Here is a 20641-nt window from a genome sequence, read left to right as displayed (position 1 = left end):
TTTTGCTTGTGCAAAACTCGTGTCAAACAATAGCCAAATCCTTTGCTGTTGCTATGGCAACATAAATCACACAAGAGCGGTTGTGCCTCGCTCGTCCAAGTGCAGTTACCGGAATACAATCACTGAATGAAAGGAAGTAGTCAATTGCTGGAACTTGTTTTGCACAATCCAAAAGAAATCCATCCTAATTAGCTCCTCCGTAAGGACTGCAAGGTGGAAAGAGCTGCTCCCGTGTTATACATTTTTCCGTCTAAGATGCTGGCCTTAAAAAATGGAGCTCACCGAAGCTATTTATCCCAAACAACACACAATCTAGCAGTCCTGATTTTTTTTGTGCTAAAGTGTTTTAGATCTCTTGTTGGTGTGCTTTCTTCCTAAAATACTTCAAAAGAAGATAGATTTGGCAGCCGACACCGTGATTGACTCCTACCCGCCACGTGAAAGATTTTAAACAAAACCTTCTATAAAATCAAGGCTGGCATGAGGGTATCCATCGTGAACTTGTTATATAGATGAACAAGTGTGGTCCTAGAGAGCCATAAATGCACCAGCAGCCAGAAAATGGAGAGTAGGTGGATTTGCAGATGGGTGGGGAGCAGGTTAAAGCTGCTCCACTTCTCTTCCTATGCTCGTTTACCTGTATTACATACGGCCCTTTTAGCAACATTACTCATTGTAGGACAGATCCAGGTACACTTGTGTTACATAAACCATGGTTTAAGTGTCTGCCTACCACCTAAAAATCCCTGCGGATCTTTATTATTCATTGGTTTTCAACAGTGCTTATCGTCGTTAGGGTCACGACTGAGCTGGCCCCGATCCAGACTGAGTTTTACGCAGGGGCAGCAAGGCGTACACCCAAGATTGATGATTGAAAACACAAAAACATTTTTTACATCACCAATCATGAACATGTTCACAAATTGACGTTTTCAGTGATCTTAATGTGCACACTAAAAAGGTATTTAATTATCAGTTGTACCCAAAAAAGTGCTAAACTGACACTCTTTTCCTCAAGAATAATCAAATAATATTAATGGCATAGGTGAACACTTTGATAATGTGTACCCAATGGACATGTTTATAATAAGTAAATTCAAAGGGCTTGTTTTTCAGTGCAGGTGTTTGCGAAGTGGTAGAAAGAGAAACGTCACATAAGAATAGGCAGAACATGCAAAATCGAGATTTTAACCCAGAACGGCTACAAAAATTAGGGAAATGCTGTGCGACCGTTCAAATTTGATGATGGATATTAATCGGCAAGGGTAAATTAAATGAAATACAGTTTCCGAATATAGGAGGAAGTCCGAGTTAAAACTCCACACAGAGGGCCTGACCTCAGATTCCAACCCAGAACCTCTCAACGTCATGATTCTGCTTTTGTTTAGATTACATTTGGTTTTGTTTTCTCATGTGTTTTTTTTGTCTTCCTCCGTAGGTTTTGTTTCCACTTGTTGTTGTCATCCTGGTCATTTGTGTTAACCAAGCAGCTACCACCCACTCTTTGTCTTATCCAGTTGTTCGTTAGCTCATCAGTTTGCTTGCATCTATTTCCCTGGTTTCCGTCAGTCTGCGTTACATTGTTATTGCTGTTTTGTTTCTCTTACATGGTGGGTTTTATTTCCTGGTGTTTAGTTGTTACTTTGAGTTTTGGTCTTTTCAGGACTTTTAATTTAGTTCTCCCAGAGTACCCCTGCTTGTGTATTTTTTTAATACATTTTTTTCAGTACAACTTGCTTCTCCCGCCTCCCCGCTTTTGGGTCTTCTGACATGACATTGAACTGCGAGGCAGAGGCGCTCACCACTTCACCGTGTTTCTAATCCGAAGCTCAATTTGATTTCAATTACCCTGGGCAATGAACATTTTCACGCTGATGTTGGTGCTCTGCTTTGACTTATGACCACTCAATCATAGAGCAGATATAGACAAACAACCAGTCAAATCCACACCTTTAAATAATTTAGTGTCTTCCATGAACCCAACATGGATGTTTTGAGATGCGGGAGGAAGCCAAACTGAGAAAGCCCACGCAAGCACGGGGAATATAGTTTCAGAACGGGGAAGAAGCCGGATTTACAAGGCTACAAAGGAGGACCTGAGCCGAGATCGAACACAGAATCGCTTGCTTGAGATGCAGACGTGTTGACCACTGCGGCACTGTGCTGCTAATCTGAAACTCGACTCCGTCGTAAACCGAGGACCGCTCGTAACTTGTTTTCATTCATGACGATGAAGCGAGGACGAACGTTGCGCCTCTGACGCACGAGGCGGTCGTGCGTCCTGCGCGCGCGCGACACTCCCTCCTCCATCCCTCACAGCGCGCTGCTCCACGTGCGCGCTCCCGCGAGCAAGCTGACCTGTTGGAAATGTTGCGAGGAGCCTGCTAAATCCGAGCGCTCCCCACGACGTCGAGTGGAAAAAAAGTGGACTCGTGCCGGGACATAAGGAAAACGAGAGAGGATTGAATACTTCTTACGTAACCGATTCACTGCCTTGAAGGTAAGTGGGCATCTTTTCTACACATCGACTCTTCCCTGCCATATGAGAGATGTTCAAAACATTGACATAAAAGACGTGCATCTTCTTGTGTATTGATATTTTTTTTCATTTTGTACAAAAGTACAAATGGGGCTCATTTACTTACTTCGCCCAACGGGCTTGATTTCTCGCCCGAGACTTTGCCCCAAACTCCACACGGAGGCAAGCTGCTTCTCGGCTTAACGTGTTCACAGTATCGCAGTGTCCGTGCCTCCGCGAGATTGTCATAACTAGTCATACTTTCACACCCGAAAAGTCATCGTGCACCCCGCGAAGCTGCACAATGAGAGATGAAGAGAGAGAGAGAGAGAGAGAGAGAGAGAGAGAGAGAGAGAGAGAGAGAGAGAGAGAGAGAGAGAGAGAGAGAGAGAGAGAGAGAGAGAGAGAGAGAGAGAGAGAGAGAGAGAGAAGAACCAGTGCAGGTTGAAGGGAGCTGGGCAGGATTTTGGCATGACTGCATTGAACATCAATTAAAAAAAAAAGCATTTACATTCTGAAATAAATAGGTATATCTTACATCATGATCAGCACCATTAGTGGTTAATATGGATGGAACAATGATATCACCATAATACAATAATTATGACAATATGGTGGGGAGGGTGGCAGTATAAAATAGCTTACAATGCTGTATACAAATGTACAATATTGTAAAGTAAGAAAAAAAGCACAATGTTGTGTATTTTTGCATAACAGCAGTGACAAAGAAATAGGCTTTGTCAGTCGTTATTGCTCCTAGCTGGAGCTCATAAGAGGGAGCACATCTCCCCAATTTGGGCTTCCCTTCACATGCTCCCAATCTATTTTAGTGTTCATTTTAAGATTCTTATATTCATTTTCAAAGCTTTAAATGCCCTTGCCTCACTTTACCTCTCTGAACTCTTCCACCTGGAGGCACCTCCCAAGTTGCCAAAGACAAAGTGAATGTTCAGAGGGGCTTGAGCCTGTTCTGTTGCCAGTCCTTGCCTTTGACTGTCAGTTAAATGTTAGGTAAGCCTCCTCTCTGCCTATTTTGAAAACTCGTTTGAAGGCACATCTTGATTGTTTGGCGTTCGACTCAACATGAGACCAACACTGTTCTGTTGTTTTCTGGTTTCTACTCTACTCTAATCTGTGTCAATATCACTAATTTGTGTTTTAATTTACTGTTTTCCCTTTTTTTGTAATTGTTTATTTTATGTTCAATGTTCTGTAAAGTGCTCTTTACAACTGCAGCTGATGTGAAATGTGCTATGTCAATAAACGTGGGTTGTATTGAATTGTATTGTATTGCATGTCTTCCTGTTCACTCAGGGACCCCAAACAATGCGCTGTTTGGCTGAAGTAGGCATAAACGAATGCTTTTTGAAGGAAATGCGGTGCTGTTATCATCGAAACATGACAATAACGATGTTGTGGCAAGTTTAATATCGCAATATCATTGTTCTCATTACATCTCGAATGGTTAGCTTATCTGTCGCATGGTTCTAAGTTTCTGGGTTCCAATCTCAAATTTTCATGTTCTCCTCATGCTTGTGTGGGTTTTTTTGAGTAATCCAGTTTCCTGCTCCATCAATAATGCATATATGGTAGGTTCGTTCAAGCCTCAAAATTGTCTTTAGGTGTGAATTTGAGGGGTTGTCAATGTGTCCTGTCATTGACTGGCAACCAATCCGGAGTGTAACCGACATTTTTCCCCAGTTAGATGCAGATCACCCACGACCGTGAGGATAAGCACTATGGCAAACAGAAGGAGTGCCATGTGAATGATTAGTGACCAGTCCAGGGTGGACTGCGCTCCTCTCGCCAAAAGTCGGGTGGGAAAGTCTCCCATGATCCGCCAACAATTGTTAACAAGCATGATACTGTATACAAATGACTGGATGGATTTTTTTTTCTGTGATTGATTGGTGACCAGTCACAGGTGAAAACCACTTCTTTTGACAAACAGTGTCTAGGATAGGCTCTAATTCACCCATGGCCCAACCGGGGCTACAGGACAAATACTATAAAATGGATGAACGGGTGACTGAATGTGGCTCATTTGTGTTTACATTACTGCTTCTCCATTTGGCATCACCACACAGGCAAAACAGACTTCCACAGTACAGTGTGTATGGACTGCTGGCCTGATCTCGCAAAATTCAGCATGGACATTCGACATCAGTCACTGAGTGAAAAGTTCCCAAGCTTCCTCATTGTTTTGCCGTTATGTAAAAGCTGACGTCGGAGAGCCGCAGTTTTCAGCCCCATCAAGCAGCAGTGATCGGCACGATATTGGATTGACAGCAACGCAGCCCCATACTATAGCACTCGGTTACCATGGCAACTAAACAACATCAGAGAGACCAGATGAGCCTGTGACGACAGAAAGAGGACATGAATGGTCGTCAGAAGGGTCGATTCACTTTCTCATCCGCGTTTTTGTTGATGGGTAAAACTGATTCCTTCTTTTCTTGCTCATACGCTCACAGAGGGTAGGTTAGTTGTCGCAATTGACATTTAAATGATAAATGAAAGCTACCGTAAATGAAGCAGATTCTTCACCTTCTGGCTCAAAGCGGGACCATCTGTCTCGTATCATCAAGCCTTTGAAGAGGCGCCACGCTGGCAAAATTCGCTTCTCTGGCGTGCTGCTATGCAACCATACAATACAACATCATGAAATGTTTTTAAGCTGCACACATGAGTGTAAATGTATTGGGGGATAAAATACACAACTCTTTCAACTTGGATTGTGTTGCCGTAATTAATGAAGGGTCTTGTTAATGTTTATTCAAAATTTACTCCTCACTCCGCCCCTTTACTGATGGGCCACCACCAAGTCGAGCACCCATACGCACAGGTATGCTATGTTCAGGCCAAACGTGAAATATAGCAACTTGTCTTGCGTGTGTTTATTCACGGGGGTGACTACACCGGGAGCCTCCTTGGAAAGTCACATGGGGCGTCATGATGCTCGACTGGATAGCATGTCTACCACACAATGCAGATGGTTCAAATCCAGGTTTCCTGTGTGGCGGTTGCCTGTTTTCCCCGTGCCTACACTGGTTTTCTCCGTGTGTTCTGGTTTCCGCCCACATTCCAAAAACATGCACAGTGGGTTAATGCAGCACACCAAATTGTGCCAAGGTGTGATAGTGAGTCTGCGTGGTTGTTTGTCGCTGTGTCCGCTGCGATTGGCTGGCAAGCATTTTAGGCTGTACCCCGCCTACTGCCTGAAGACAGCTGGAATAGGCTCCAGCACGGTCGTCACCCTCGTGAGGATAACTGGCTCAGATAATGGGTGGAGTGGATGGTTATAATTTTATTTCTGTATGTGTGGACCTGAACCTCCTTTTCCTTTGCTTGAACATATATTTTTTGGCCTTCCTGTTTATCCATGTGTGACAAATCATATTATTCTTTTTTTTTCTCTTTTTTTTAATGAGTGTTTTTTTAAAAAAAACATTTTTAGCGTGAAACTTGAGCATCTTTGCGTAGTCTGCCAACAATGTCGGTCCCCTGTTGAATTAAATGTTGTGAATTGTGGGTAATACTTTTTTCAAAGGTTTGTCAAGAGTAGCCGATGCAGTAAAGATGCATCCTGACACCTTTCCTTAGCATTTCTAGAATTCGAATTATCCTCTTCTCTAAGTACTTCGGGTCATCTGAATTGGATAGGATAGGAAAGGAAATCTCCAAGGCAAAAAGGAAAATTCGAAGAGGCCCTGCGATTTCTTAAGGCGGACAGGCGGAGGGGCTCTTCTTCTAAGGAATAAAATAATAAAGAGCTTGAATATCAGTAAACAATCTGGTGATCATTGGTTGTGGTGGCTGCTAAATGCTATCTTGGTTGACAGTTCAACAGTTACAAACAATTCAGTCCACTCAAAAGTAACTCCGACTTTCTTTCTCCCAATTCGCCAACGGTGCTCCTTTTTTGTCTCCATCTCTGTTGGTAATGGAAGCTGGACGAGTCGTATCTAACTCTGGGTCCCACAGACTGCAATGATATTGTCCCACATTGTTTTTATTTCACTATGCTCTATGTGTGTATGTCTTATTTAAACATTATTTGGCTGTGTGTGCTTGTACTACATATATACAGGTATGTGCCGTAGTAAGTATCTTATCAACGGCAAAATATTCACCGAAGCCGACTGATCATGGCGAAATAACAACATTTTTTCTTTCAACGTGCCACCTGGCTTGTAACTGCGCCTGATCACATGAACTGCATTGATTATATGGAGATGAGCCTGCAGGAGTGCTGCACATGCATCCGATCTGACTGTAGAGTTAGACTGCGCTTTGCTCTCAGCACAAAAATAGCACCCTTAAATTTGGTTGCTTCTGGGGAAACGACTTTGTCATTCCCCCTCAAGGGTTTCCACAATCGCAAAGTGAATTCCGAAGTATTAATGAAGAGCTCTTTATTCAGATCGTCCCCAAAAGACACAGATAAAGACGTCTTGAGTCAGCATTACATGCTCTCTGTTGTCCTCTTTATCAAGGAGAACTGCCTTTATCTGCGAGGTGGGTGAGAAAGCCTTTGGTGGTAGCCTGGTAGTGTAGGGACTGATGATTAATCACTATATACAGTACATATAATTGGGCAAGCACATTATGTTGAATTCAAGAGATTTTCCTAGCACTTAACATTTAGGCTCACGAGTGAGCAGGAGCCCATTTGGAAAGAGAAGAACATATTCACTTTTTTTTTATATGCTTAGGTGATGATGTTGGAGGTGACATTGACTAAACGATGAGGCCATTGATATTTTTTTTTTCAGTCAGTGACTAGCTGTGGGCCTCCAAACAAACCCACTCAGTCACTCTCCTTGTCGGCCTCAGTTGCACAGGCTCCACCTACGACTTGATCATCCGATCACACATCAGTACCTTCAATCCTAGGACGGTTGGGGATGAGAATTAAACCCCAAACCTCAGAACTGTGAAGCAGACTTGTTTACCACTCATCTTGCAGTCACAATGGTTGTGCTGTATGTCTCTATATGTGTGACCAGTCCAGGATATAATCGTCTTCTTTTTGCCCAAAGTCAGCTGCGATAAACTAAAAAAAAAGAGATAATTTGAATTTATTTAATTCTGGGTTGCACAAGTTTAAAATGTGGTAAAGCAATGTAATTTGCTTGTGTTTTGCCCGAAAATAAACACACGATAAGTGTTCGTTTAAAACATTTTAATCATGTGCAACCAAAAATCAAGTACACTGAAAAAATGGTATGTGCAATTTATTCAATTTTGTTTCATCAAGTGGTTGCACAAAACAAAATCATCTGAATCCAGACATGTTTTACGGAGCTGGCGTCTATTTAAAAAAAATAATAATAATAAATATTATGTGTGGGCCGGTAGTCCAGTGGTTAGCACGTCGGTTTCACAGTGCAGAGGTACCGGGTTCAATTCCAGCTCCGGCCTCCCTGTGTGGAGTTTGCATGTTCTCCCCGGGTCTGCGTGGGTTTTCTCCGGGTGCTCCGGTTTCCTCCCACATTCCAAAAATATGCACGGCAGGCTGATTGAACGCTAGGTGTGAGTGTGAGTGCGAATGGTTGTTCGTCTCTGTGTGCCCTGCGATTGGCTGGCGACCGATTCAGGTTGTCCCCCGCCTACTGCCCGGAGACAGCTGGGATAGGCTCCAGCACCCCCCGCGACCCTAGTGAGGATCAAGCGGTTAGGAAGATGAATGAATGAATGAATGAATGAATGAATGAATGAATGAATGAATATTATGTGTGTGTGTGTGTGTGTGTGTGTGTGTGTGTGTGTGTATATATATATATATATATATATATATATATATATATATATATATATATATATATATATATATATATATATATATATGTGTGTGTGTGTGTGTGTCAGATGTCAGGATCCAAATGTTTTTTTGTAAAATAAAGTTGAGGCGATTCAACAAAAATGCAAAAAAGCAAGATAATCTGCATTAAAAAATGGATGGATGGATGACAGAGTATCACTGTTAATAACTAGAGCACATGATGATGAAAATAAACACAATAATTAAAACAGATGGATGAATTTAGGGGGTAGACACAAAACCTTAATGGTGGCGCTGGGTGTGTTATTTCCAGAAGAAAGCATGTGACTCAGACAACCCTTCAGACTAAAAGCAAACACAAACAAAAAGACAACTTGCATTATTTGGGGCAAATTCGGAGGCTGCGTGCTATGAGCAGCTCTTTTGTACTCATACCCACCGCAAGGGTATGAGTACCGGTACTTCTTTACTTGGGCATACATGTGGAACAGAAATAGCCCCGTCAACCTGTCTCGGTTGTCGATGGAAGTCAAGGAGACTTTACTCCCTTCAGCTTCTCCGGGCTCATGCTCAACAGCACTTTATTCTCAGCCTTGATGTGCGTGCGCCTAGTGCGCTTTTAATTGGTACTGCATAAACATGAACAACCTTTGAGGCATTGGCAGCCACAGACTACTGCCAAAATAGAACTCAGGATGGGCAACAAAAGTGAACACCATCCCGCTGTCCTGTTCCTGATGCTAATGGGACTTGTGTGAAAACAATGTAATACTTACACTAGGTTCCGTTGATTACAGTTTTCATCCAAAAGTGGATGTTTTTTACATTGTCTTCTCCCCACTAAATGGACTGCATGCCTTGGTTTAAAAAAGAAAATGGAACTTTCATTTTTTCTTGTGGTTCCCAAATTTGTCATAGTCTTCAGTACCATGATAATTTCTCAGGATCATTTTTTTAGAGGTATCCAACCATCGGGCCTTTGCCGACATCATTTGCAAGGGGGAAAAGTTCTCAAATTAGACCCTCTTGTCAGTATGTGTGCAGGTCTAACCCTTTCAAAATGAGGTGCGGTACTTTTTATTTGAGGAAATACGGTATATTATTGTCAGGTTCTGAAACGAACCGAATAATCTTTTGGATTCCAGAAATGCAGGCTCAGTTAGAAATGCGATAACAAAAATATTACAGAAAATCGCACCGACAAAGTACAAACTGAAATCGCTGGTGACAAGGAGCCAGGAAAAAACACTGCATAAAACAAAAAGCGCTTGCAAATGCAAGAACAAGAGAACACAGAGAACACACAAACGAAATATCACAAGTCGAATAACGCCAAACCCAAGATTCAAGATCAATAAAAAGGAATAATGAAAATACTTGCAATGTTCTATGACAAAATGAGGGCGACCATGAAAGATATCGAGACCTTGCTTTGAGCCTCGAGCACAGCAAATGTCCACTGCAGTGCTGCCACGATAACACGAACACTTTTACTCTGGAACACAGTTGTTGAGTTTCTATTAATACACTAGTTCTTCAATTAACAATAATTATAAATGCAAACATACTGAGGAAAATAAATGTCTTATCTTTTGCAAAATGTAGGATAAGGCATAGCAGCAGGGACATCAGTCTCAGTAATGAGCCCCCTTGCGGACCCTCCGATGACTTTCAACCTGCTTGTACGCAATAAATAGTATTAGAGCAAGCTTCTCGCATTTTAATCCTCTGATTTATTTCTTTATTTTCAGAAGAAAAAGAATATATGACGGAGCTTTTACAGCCATGAGCAATCTTTTGCTTTTTGGTGGGGTCTCGACAGAGGCTCCAGACAGCAGCGAGCGCAGTCGGATTTCTCTTTTGACTCCCACTCTTTTCTGCTGGCTGCTGTTCCTACCGACATGCCTGCCAAGAAAGCGCCCGTTTACCATAAAAGCATACAATATTTAGATTGGCGTGGTGGACTGGATTGTTTTCTGAGAGCGGAGTAAAACATGGACCCACAATTAGTTTTTAATGCCGTACACTTGACGGATACAATATTGGGTACACACGCATTGTTTAATCAACGCATCTCTGGTAATATCGTTTAAAAACTGAACACTATCTTTTTTTGTTGTCATATATGTGGCCAAGGTGTGCATAGGTACCGTCGCCACTGCTGGTCTTGAGCGTGGCCATCTCCTATTTAAAATGCTTTGTCGCAAGAATGAGCTGCCATTCAGCTACACTCTATGCTAAATGCAAAAAAACAAAGGTCAAAACTATTCACACCCACATACACACCATCACTGAGTGGGAAACCGATCCCACACTGCTCGCACGCAAGTCAGGCAAGTGTACCACTACATCAGCGACGAGTCTGGAACGTGTTCCTCAAAACTCACTGAGTAGCGTTCTTGCCGTTTCCAAACATTTCAGAGGAAGACACTCCTTACACCAGTTTCATCGATCAACACAAAATTAGGCGGACTTGTCTATCGTAAAATGACTCACAAAATATTTCAAGGATCCATGCCTGAAACTGAAGAAGAACTCTGTAGTTTTGGTTTGAAGCAGGCATTTTGGGCATATTCCAGGGCTGAGATCAAGTCTTACCAGGCAATTCTTCAAAATCTCTGTAATTCCATCCATCCATCCATTTTCTGAACCGCTTTATCCTCACAAGAGTCGCAGGGGGTGCTGGAGCCGATCCCCGCTGTCTTCGGGCAGTAGGCGGGGGACATGCTGAACCAGTTGCCAGCCAATCGCAGGGCATAGACATAGACGAACAACCATCCGCGGTCACACTCACACCTCGGGACAATTAAGAGTGTTCAATCAGCCTGCCATGCATGTTTTTGGAATGTGGGAGGAAAACAGAGTACCCAGAGAAAACCGACACAGCTCTATAATTGGAGCAGGTATATTATTCAGATGGTTGATGCTTTTTTTTCCCCCATTCTCCACTACCGAGTGTTAGTGGAGAATAGCGCCGAAATTTGATGATCTTTTTGATGGTCCAATTAACCATCAAGAAGATGCGAGGGACCCTTCGTCGCTGCTTGCCCCTTCCATTTTCCTTGTTCTTGTTTTTATGTTCAGCAAGAGATTCCCTGGCTAGGGCAGGAGCTGCCATGCCATTTGGTTGTCTGACGCTCGGGGAGAAGAAGGATTACAACAATCCCGCTGAAGTCACCGACAAGTATGATCTGGGACAAGTGGTTAAGTCGTAAGTCAGGCCGATAAGGATATTAATGGAGAATGTTGCTCCAAAAAATAATAGGAACTCCTTTTTTTCTTTTACAGAGAGGAGTTTTGCGAGATGTTCCGAGCTAAGGATAGGAACACACTGAAAATGTACACCTGCAAAAAGTTCAACAAAAAGGACGGCAGGAACGTGAGGAAAGCGGCCAAGAATGAAATCATGATCCTCAAGATGTAAGTGGAGCTTAGCGACAAGGATCACATTCGGCCCTTTTTCCAAACAGTGGCTGACTCCACTGAGATTTTATACAATACTTTGTTGAGGTCATTAACCCGAAGTCTCTCTCCACTGAGTAGCGCCTTTTGTTAAATACACATTTTTCCTCAGTGTTGCTAAGTGACAGTTGGAGTGTGAAACAATGACTCTACTTCGCATAAAGCAAAAGTAAGGTCACATACGGTGTGACAAAATAATTGTGCTTAAAATGCTTCTACTGCCCCCAAGTGGGCAAAATGATCTAAAAATGAAGACATTTTCCCAAGAATAACTGTTGGATAACTGTTGTACTGTACGTCCTACCTGTCACAACCTTCAGGAATGAGAGCCAGTTATCCATCAATTACAGGATTGTTCACTTTCTATATTATTTGTCCTCACTAGGGTCAAACGCTGGAACGAGCGCAGGGTCACATAAGCATCTATTCACATTGACATTGACGCCTTTTGACAACTTAAGAGTCTTAACCTAATATGCATGGATATGGAATGTGGGAGGAAGCCACAGTACAGGAAGAAACCTTAGAACTGTGAGGCGGACGTGCTAGTCGGCGAGTCGGTAGCCTGGATACAATTTTGTGAGAGTTAAAAAGAACATCCATTGTTATTTTCCCTGTACAATAAAGCCATTCTGTTCTAGTCCTTTAAAACATGTTACATGATGCCATGCTTTTCCCTTCTACAGTTGCGTATTGTGGTTTATGATTAGGCATATTCAATACCACTTTTTTACTTAACAACACCAGTACGAGTACTCAACTCTTGAGTGCTGACCGATACCGATATACCAAGTAACTGATAACACGAATACTTTTGACACATCAGATTTTTATTAAACTAAGAAGTTGAAAAAACGGGGCTGGTCAATACAGCTGAAAAAGTGATAGCAATGAAATAATTTCTTTTCAGCATATTTTGCTAAATATAGATTATTTTTTTAACCTTTTAAAATAAGAACAAAGATGAAATGGCCAAAAGATTCAATATAATGAAATACATACATCCAGAGGAGAAATACTCTTCATATTACAAAATATAGGTACCGGTACATAAAAGTACAAAAAGCTAGGCAACATGAACATATAGTATGAACTATGAATAAGTAAAAGCGTACTGCATTCAACAGGAATTATTATTAATGACCTAAATAATAACATTCCACATTTCGAAATCACTGAAAGCAAGTAAATGTGATAAGTACCGCATATGCATGAAATATAAAGGAGAAAGTCATCATATCACTCACTTCTTTTATTCCACTTTTCCCCTTCACAGGATAAAACATCATAATATTCTCCAGCTGGTTGACGCTTTTGAAACAAAGAAGGAATACTTTATTTTTCTGGAACTGTAAGTATTTATGTTGACCTTGCGTAACCGCTGCAACGTGCCCTTTCATCATTACGTTTCTAATCTGCAGAGCAACAGGCAGGGAGGTATTTGACTGGATTTTAGATCAGGGCTACTATTCGGAGAGGGACACCAGTAACGTGATGAGGCAGGTGCTGGAGGCAGTAGCATATTTGCACTCTCTGAATATCGTCCACAGAAATCTGAAGGTATGGTGCTTGGCTGACACCCACTGATGAGTAGGGGCACTTCATAACATGAACTCAGTCTATTCACAAATATTTGTTCTCCTCACACAGCTGGAGAACCTTGTGTACTTCAACCGCTTGAAACATTCCAAAATCGTTATCAGTGACTTCCAGCTGGCAAAACTGGAAAACAGACTTATTAAGGATCCATGCGGAACTCCGGAGTATCTTGGTGGGTCAAGTTTGACACGCTGAACATCATACCAAAACTATGGGAAACTAAGAGGGCTTCTTTCTTATTTTCAGCTCCTGAGGTTGTTGGAAGGCAGAGATATGGAAGACCTGTGGATTGCTGGGCAATAGGAGTCATTATGTACATACTGTAAGTACAGCTGATCGGAGATTGGAGAAAGAAATTGGTCACAAGAAATGTGGTCAGGTTTATTCTTCTGGTAATTGCTTTGTATGACATGGAAAGGCGATATGTGACATAAAATCAGACACTCGCCAAGTAAAAAACAAGAAGTCAAAGCTACATGTGGTTTAACAATCACATATTCATCAAGACAAAATAAAAATTCTCAGTTATCCATCCATCCATTCTCTACCACTTATCCGGGGGTCAGGTCGCGGGGACAAAAGCTTCAAGTCAAGTCAAGTCAAGTCAAGTCAACAGTATTTATAGAGCACTTTCAAACAGCCATCGCTGCATACAAAGTGCTGTACATGGAGCGATTTAACATATACAATAAACAGTAAGACGAATCAGTAATAAGTAATAAGTAATAAGGCGGTAGAAAGCACCAAGCAGTAAAACCAATAGCAAATCTAAGTCATGCTGAGTCAAACACCAAAGAATACAAGTGAGTTTTGAGGAGGGCTTTAAAGATGGGCAGCGAGGAGGCTTGCCGAATGTTCAGTGGGAGGTCATTCCAGAGAGATGGACCAGCAACAGAAAAGGCTCGATCCCCTCTGAGCCTCAGTTTAGTTCTTGGTACGTCTAGCAAAGACTGGTCCACAGACCTGAGGCGCTTCAGCAGCGAAGCCCAGACTGGCCACTTCTTCCAGCTATTCCCGAGCAATCCCAAGGTGTTGCTAGGCCAGCCGGGAGACGTAGACTCTCCAGCGTGTCCTAGGTCGTCCCCCAGGCCTCAAGCCGATGGAATATGCCCGGAACACCTCACCAGAGAGGCGTCCAGGAGGCATCTTAATCAGATGCCCGAGCCGCCACATCTGGTTCCTCTTGACGTGGAGGAGAAGCGACTCAACTCTTAGCCCCTCCCGGATGACCGAGCTTCTCACCTTATCTCTAAGGGAGAGCCCGGACATCCTGCGGAGGAAACTAATTTAGCCGCTCGTATGCAGGATCTGGTTCTTTTCTGAGAAGCATTAATCTGCTCACTGCAACACCCGGAGTTTAAAACATTGCGAAAGTGATTCTCCTCTCATAAATCAATTAATTGTTGATTAATTTCCCCCAATGGTCAATTAAGAAAAGTGACTGACCCTAACTATTATGATTTTTGCTGATGCAATAGCTTGTCCGGGAATCCTCCATTTTACGATGACACCGACGAAGATGACCCTGACAGTCGAGACAAAAACCTCTTCCTCAAGATTTTGTCGGGGGACTACGAATTTGACTCACCATACTGGGATGACATTTCCGATTCTGGTAATCAACTCCACTCTGTTTGTGTTGTCGAGCTGTCAGGAGTTCACTGTTGGTTGTCTTTTCAGCCAAAACTTTAGTGGCATCTTTGATGGAGGTGGACCAAGACCAGCGACTGACTGCACAGGAGGCTATCGCCCATGAATGGTACAAGATCATTCATTCATTCATTCATTCATTCATTCATTCATTCATTCATTCATTCATCTTCCGTACCGCTTGATCCTCACTAGGGTCGCGGGGGGTGCTGGAGCCCATCCCAGCCGTCTCCGGGCAGTAGGCGGGGGACACCCTGAATCGGTTGCCAGCCAATCGCAGGGCACACAGAGACGAACAACCATTCGCACTCACACTCACACCTAGGGACAATTTAGAGTGTTCAATCAGCCTGCCATGCATGTTTTTGGAATGTGGGAGGAAACCGGAGCACCCGGAGAAAACCCACGCAGGCCAAGGGAGAACATGCAAACTCCACACAGGGAGGCCGGAGCTGGAATCGAACCCGGTACCTCTGCACTGTGAAGCCGACGTGCTAACCACTGGACTACCGGGCCGCCGGTACAAGATCAATAAAATAATTAATAATATATAATAATATAATATAATAATAATAATAATAAAATTTTATTCAACTCTTTCAGGGACAGCGGTTACTTCAGTGGACGGCTTATCATGTTATCAGGTTACAGAGTGCATGAAAGGGTTGAAAATGAGAAATGAACACGCAATGCTTTTATGAACAGCACAGGGGATGTTTGATCAATCTGAGTGGCCATTCAAAATTTCTACGTCGTGATACATACAATTCATTCATTCATTCAATTTCCTATTCGCTTTATGCTCACAAGAGTCGCGGGGGGTGCTGAAGCCTATCCCAGCTGTCTTCGAGCAGTAGGCGGGGGACACCCTGAACCGGTTGCCAACCAATCGCAGGACACACAGAGACAAACAACCATCCGCGCTCACACTCACACTTACGCACACAACAATTTCGAGTGTACAATCAGCCCGCCATGCATGTTTTTGGAATGTGGGAGGAATCCGGAGTACCCGAAAAAAACCCACGCAGGCATGGGGAGAACATGCAAACTGCACACAGGGAAGCCAGAGCTGGAATTGAACCCGGTACCCCTGCACTGTGAAGTCTACACGCTAACCACTGGACAACCGGGCCGCCACATACAATTCCTCTTTTGTTATTATGGTTAAGAAATATTTTCAAACCAAGTTCTTTGGCTAAGAAAAGTAATTACTTCTACATGAATCCCACACCAAAAACACACTTAGTACACGGCATTAACTGTCGCAGGTAAGTACCACTATGTCCTAGAGAAGTAAATATTTGAACAGATTTATCATCTATGGATGAAAATTTCCCTTAACACAACCCGCACCTTTGGATCACATTATCGCCCCGATTTTCATGTGTTCCATATTTGTGTGTACTCCGCTTGAAGTGTGTTGTCTTTGCACAGGATTTCTGGGAATGCTGCTTCAGATAAGAACATCAAAGATGGCGTTTGTGCGCAAATAGAAAAGAACTTTGCCAAAGCCAAATGGAAGGTATAAATTGTTATATTTTAGGGCTGTTGGTGGATTTCTGTTCTGAATGTACAAGAAGAGTATTCTTCAAGTTTTTTAAAACTCATATTAACATGGCAGTGGGAAAATATTCAAAACAATTCAATACTGTGCCTTTTAATTCAGAAAGTTATTTAGTCTATCTACAACCCTACATTATGAAGTTGAAAAGTGTCATTGATTTGTCTTGTCATGTAAATGTGCACAGATATACAGTATTCTGTAATTACAATTCATGATGGACGTTGAGGAAGCAGTTCCAGTCAAATTTATTTTTAAGTTAAGAGTCAAAGAAAAGCAAAGGAAAGAATGGAAAATGAAATTTACATCCTTGGGCTGAAGAAAGTAATGCACTTGAAAATAAAAGGCTAGCACGAATGATTCCAGCAGATAAAATTCCAGCACCACATAGAGGCTGAAATGTAATTGAACAATGCAACATCCACATGTTCCAAGCACTGCAGCCGAGAGAAACATGACAAAATAAAGAGAAAAGAGCTTCGGGAATGCATTCGTACAATTTGATGGAACAAATATTAGATTGAGGTTGTAAATATAGGTGTTTCTGACAGTATTTGTTGAATATATTTTTGGGGACATTTTTGTTTGGTGGTGTGCCATGAAAAATTTCCAATGTAAAATATGTACTTTGGTTCAATGAAGACAGAGATACACTGATTTCGACATCCATCTCCATGTGTTTGGTTACTCACAGAAAGCTGTCAGAGTTACCACTCTCATGAAGAGGCTCCGGGCATCCGAGCAGGGGGATTCCGGAGTTTCCGGAACCGATGCCGGAGCACCCTCAGGCACTGCTGCCGCTCCGGTAGCAGCAGGCGGTGGCCTTGGCCTTGCCGCCAGCCTAAAGGCAGCTCTTAGTGCAAACGCTCCCGACACACAGACTCCCGCCACGCCCATGGAGCCTCAGCTGAGCACAGCCACAGCGGAGGAGAAGCCGGAGGAACGGTGCAATGGTGATGTTCTCTAAAAAAAAAAAAGAAGGAGCGGGAATTAACGTACACAAAGAAGATTCATGATCACTAACAAGCAAATTAGCAGTACAGTCACGATGGTTGGCATAACCTTGTGGTGTTTATGTTGTCCAACTATCCCCTGATTTCTCCTGTAATGCATTTCATCAATTTTGCCTTCTGTACTGATTGTTCTGTAGTATTTGCAACTCTCTTGTTACTTTGTGTGCAGGTCCCTTTAAAAAATATATATACATGTAGTCCCAAGTAGCTTCACTTTTGTGCCCCCTTTTCTCTTTTGACTAACTGTACAAATGTGAAGTGTCATTTAGTGAAATCAATTTCATGTTTGGTAATCAACAGACTGTATGTATATGTAAGTAGTGTGTATTTGTTTCAATCCAATGGCTAGCGGTAAACTTCAGATCAGAATTCATGCCGAGGAGATTTTATTTTTAGAAATCAAAACACCTTATCTAAATGAATATGTAAGAAACCTAATGCAGACAATAGTAAGATTGTTAGAATTTGTCATATATTTCTTAACCCTCCTGTTAAATTTTGGGCCAACTTGAACTACTGTATTTAAAAACAAAGACACAAAAAAAAAAAAAAAAACACGCTGAGTAGTCTTTCCTATGTGCAAATTTTGCTGACCTAAATGTAATCATCATAGAGTGCAGCTCGGAATGGTTCATTTCACTTAATAGGAGGTTGAGTCAGTGATTAGTTCTAAACAATATTGATTGTATTTTGTTTGATCATTTTTGGATAATTGAACATGCTGCAGGTCAAAGTGACACAGAAACATTATTGAAGTCCCTGGAAAGTGGGAGGGGGGAGGAATGGGGGGGCGTAAATTATGTTATTTGATGAAATTGATGCAAGTTAAAACAATCATTGCCATCTGAAGGCATGGCATTCACTCTGCTGAGTTACTCTTCGTTTACAACAACATAACAGGAGGGTTTAAATGTTCTCGTCTTTTTATTTTTCTCACTCAAAATGATCCTTCTCAAAAGCTATGTAGTGGAATAACAATCAGACACCTGCCTATCTGGCTACCTAGGTCTCAAGGCTGGAAAACGGGATAAATATGTGTTGTTAAATACAATTAGTAGAATAACAATAGTAAGAGAGTAAATTCAATTTCCACCGCAATTACGCATGTCAAATTGACATTCCCCTAGTCACTTGTGTCTGAGATATTTCATAACTTTCACACTCAAAAAACTTTTAATCACAGTCAAATGACAGCAAGAATGCTTCTTTCCCCCTTTTTGTGAAAGTGCCTTAATATTCTTTGCAGTAATGAAATGTTTCAAAAGAAACAGCTCAATTAAAATGACCTATTTATTATTTCTTTGAAATGTTTTTAGCTGCTGCACTTACTCTTCTTTTTTAGAGTCACTTGGGCCGGTTTACAAATAAATATTGTATTCCCTCCTTTTTACCAATGTTATTGAGGTCAACTTGAGAAGAAAAAAATATTACACCATAAATGAATGTCTTAATCTTACGTGAATAATGTAGATTTAAAAAAAATTAAAAATCATGCAGTTTGATCAATTGTAATTTTCCTGAGACTGAAGTCATAATTTTACATGAGTAGTCTTACATTTTTGAAAAATAAGTCATATATTCTAGAGGGAAAAAGTTTTACTTTTTTTTAACATTAAGGTTGTAATTTTACAAGAAAATAGTACTATTTTTTCATCTAAAAATTACTATTTTTGAAGGGGGAAATAAGATATTTTTGGCAGTTGCATATTTTTAACTTCAGTAATCATTAAAGTAGAATATTTTTTAATTGGATTGTTTTAATAATGTCATATTCCCATGAAAATAAAATGAATACAGTATTTTGGCAGATCAACATCAGATTGCAATTTTATTAAATGATTATTGTCCACAGTTATCTTTTCTTTGCTTTTTTTCACCAAGAATTACAACTACTTTTGTAATATTCAGACTTACATTGCAACTTTAATCTAAAAAACTTTTTTTTAATCTCAAAACTATCAGACTTTATTTCTCTAAATATACAATTTGATTATCCTATGTTAGTCTATGAATTAGATGACTTTTAAAAATAAACATACTGTACATGACTTTATTGTCCTAATATTACGACTTAAATATCGAAAATATACAACTTCACTCTTCGTAACATACTTACGAAGAGTGAATTACATACTCCAACATCCATTTTCTAATCCGTTTATCCTAACAAGGGTCGCGGGCATACCGGTGTTTATCCCCGACAACTGTGGGGAGTTGGCGGTGTACACCGGAGTACACCGAACTGGTTGCCAGCCAATCGCAGGGCACACATAGACGAACAACCATGCGCGCTCACAATCACACCTAGGGACAATTTAGAGTGTTCCATTAACCTGCCACGCACGTTTTTGGAATGTGGGAAGAAACCGGAGTACCTGGAGAAAACCCATGCAGGCCTGGGGAGAACATGCAAACTCCACACAGGAAGGCCAGAGCAGGAATCGAACCCTGCCTGCACCTCTGCACTGTGAGGCAGACGCGCCACCCTTAGAACATTAATCTCGAAAATATACAACTTCTTTCCCTCCGAAAAAAGTCAACTGAATTCTCGCAAGATTAAGACTATTGTAGTCTACTCATTATTCTTTTCTTTCGTGTGTGTGCCCCTAATTCTTCTTTGCACCAATGTACACTTGTTTGAAATTAAGATTTTATGTGAAGTATTGCTTTAGCCGTTTTGCTGATGTGTTATTGATCGTAGTTAAGTGCCGTTTATTCATTCCAGACGCTGTATCTGTATTATCTGCATTATGTTGATGTTTTTTGTGTGTACTAAGCGACATTTAGCCGAGTTAGCAACTTGCTACACAACGCTTATGAAAGAATAAAATTAGCAATACTTGTCTGGTTGGCATGTTCAATTCACTCACATTTTCTCTAGTTGAGCATTTGGATGCATGCATGGATGGATAGATAGACAAATAGTGTTACAAGACTTTTGAGAGAAAGCGACAGAGAGAGAGATACACACAGACAGCCATTTTCACTCTCTCCCAGTCCTCGATTTACAACTGAAGTTCCGTTGCTACGGCGTCGACGTAAGCCAGGTC

At 41.5% G+C, this 20641-nt stretch overlaps 1 protein-coding gene and 1 long non-coding RNA gene across 2 annotated transcripts in view; one reads left to right on the top strand and one right to left on the bottom strand.

The window, feature by feature from the left end:
* Positions 1 to 2114: 2114 nt before the first annotated feature.
* On the top strand, positions 2115 to 20435 carry camkva (CaM kinase-like vesicle-associated a). Its single transcript, XM_052075853.1, has 11 exons — positions 2115 to 2500; positions 11388 to 11514; positions 11592 to 11723; positions 13042 to 13116; positions 13187 to 13325; positions 13416 to 13536; positions 13611 to 13686; positions 14843 to 14979; positions 15045 to 15123; positions 16452 to 16539; positions 17273 to 20435. The coding sequence occupies exons 2-11, from the start codon at positions 11420 to 11422 to the stop codon at positions 17543 to 17545; spliced, it is 1215 nt and encodes a 404-aa protein (XP_051931813.1). The 5' UTR covers positions 2115 to 2500; positions 11388 to 11419; the 3' UTR covers positions 17546 to 20435.
* The window catches only part of LOC127607501 (uncharacterized), a 4533-nt gene continuing 699 nt past the window's right edge, over positions 16808 to 20641 (bottom strand). The window contains exon 2 of the long non-coding RNA XR_007964086.1: positions 16808 to 17541. This is a non-coding gene — a long non-coding RNA (uncharacterized LOC127607501). The remainder of the gene's footprint in view (positions 17542 to 20641) is intronic.

The sequence above is a fragment of the Hippocampus zosterae genome, chromosome 9 (genome assembly GCF_025434085.1).
Source record: "Hippocampus zosterae strain Florida chromosome 9, ASM2543408v3, whole genome shotgun sequence".
Taxonomy (NCBI): domain Eukaryota; kingdom Metazoa; phylum Chordata; class Actinopteri; order Syngnathiformes; family Syngnathidae; genus Hippocampus; species Hippocampus zosterae.
This window is presented reverse-complemented; position numbering and strand designations above follow the sequence as displayed.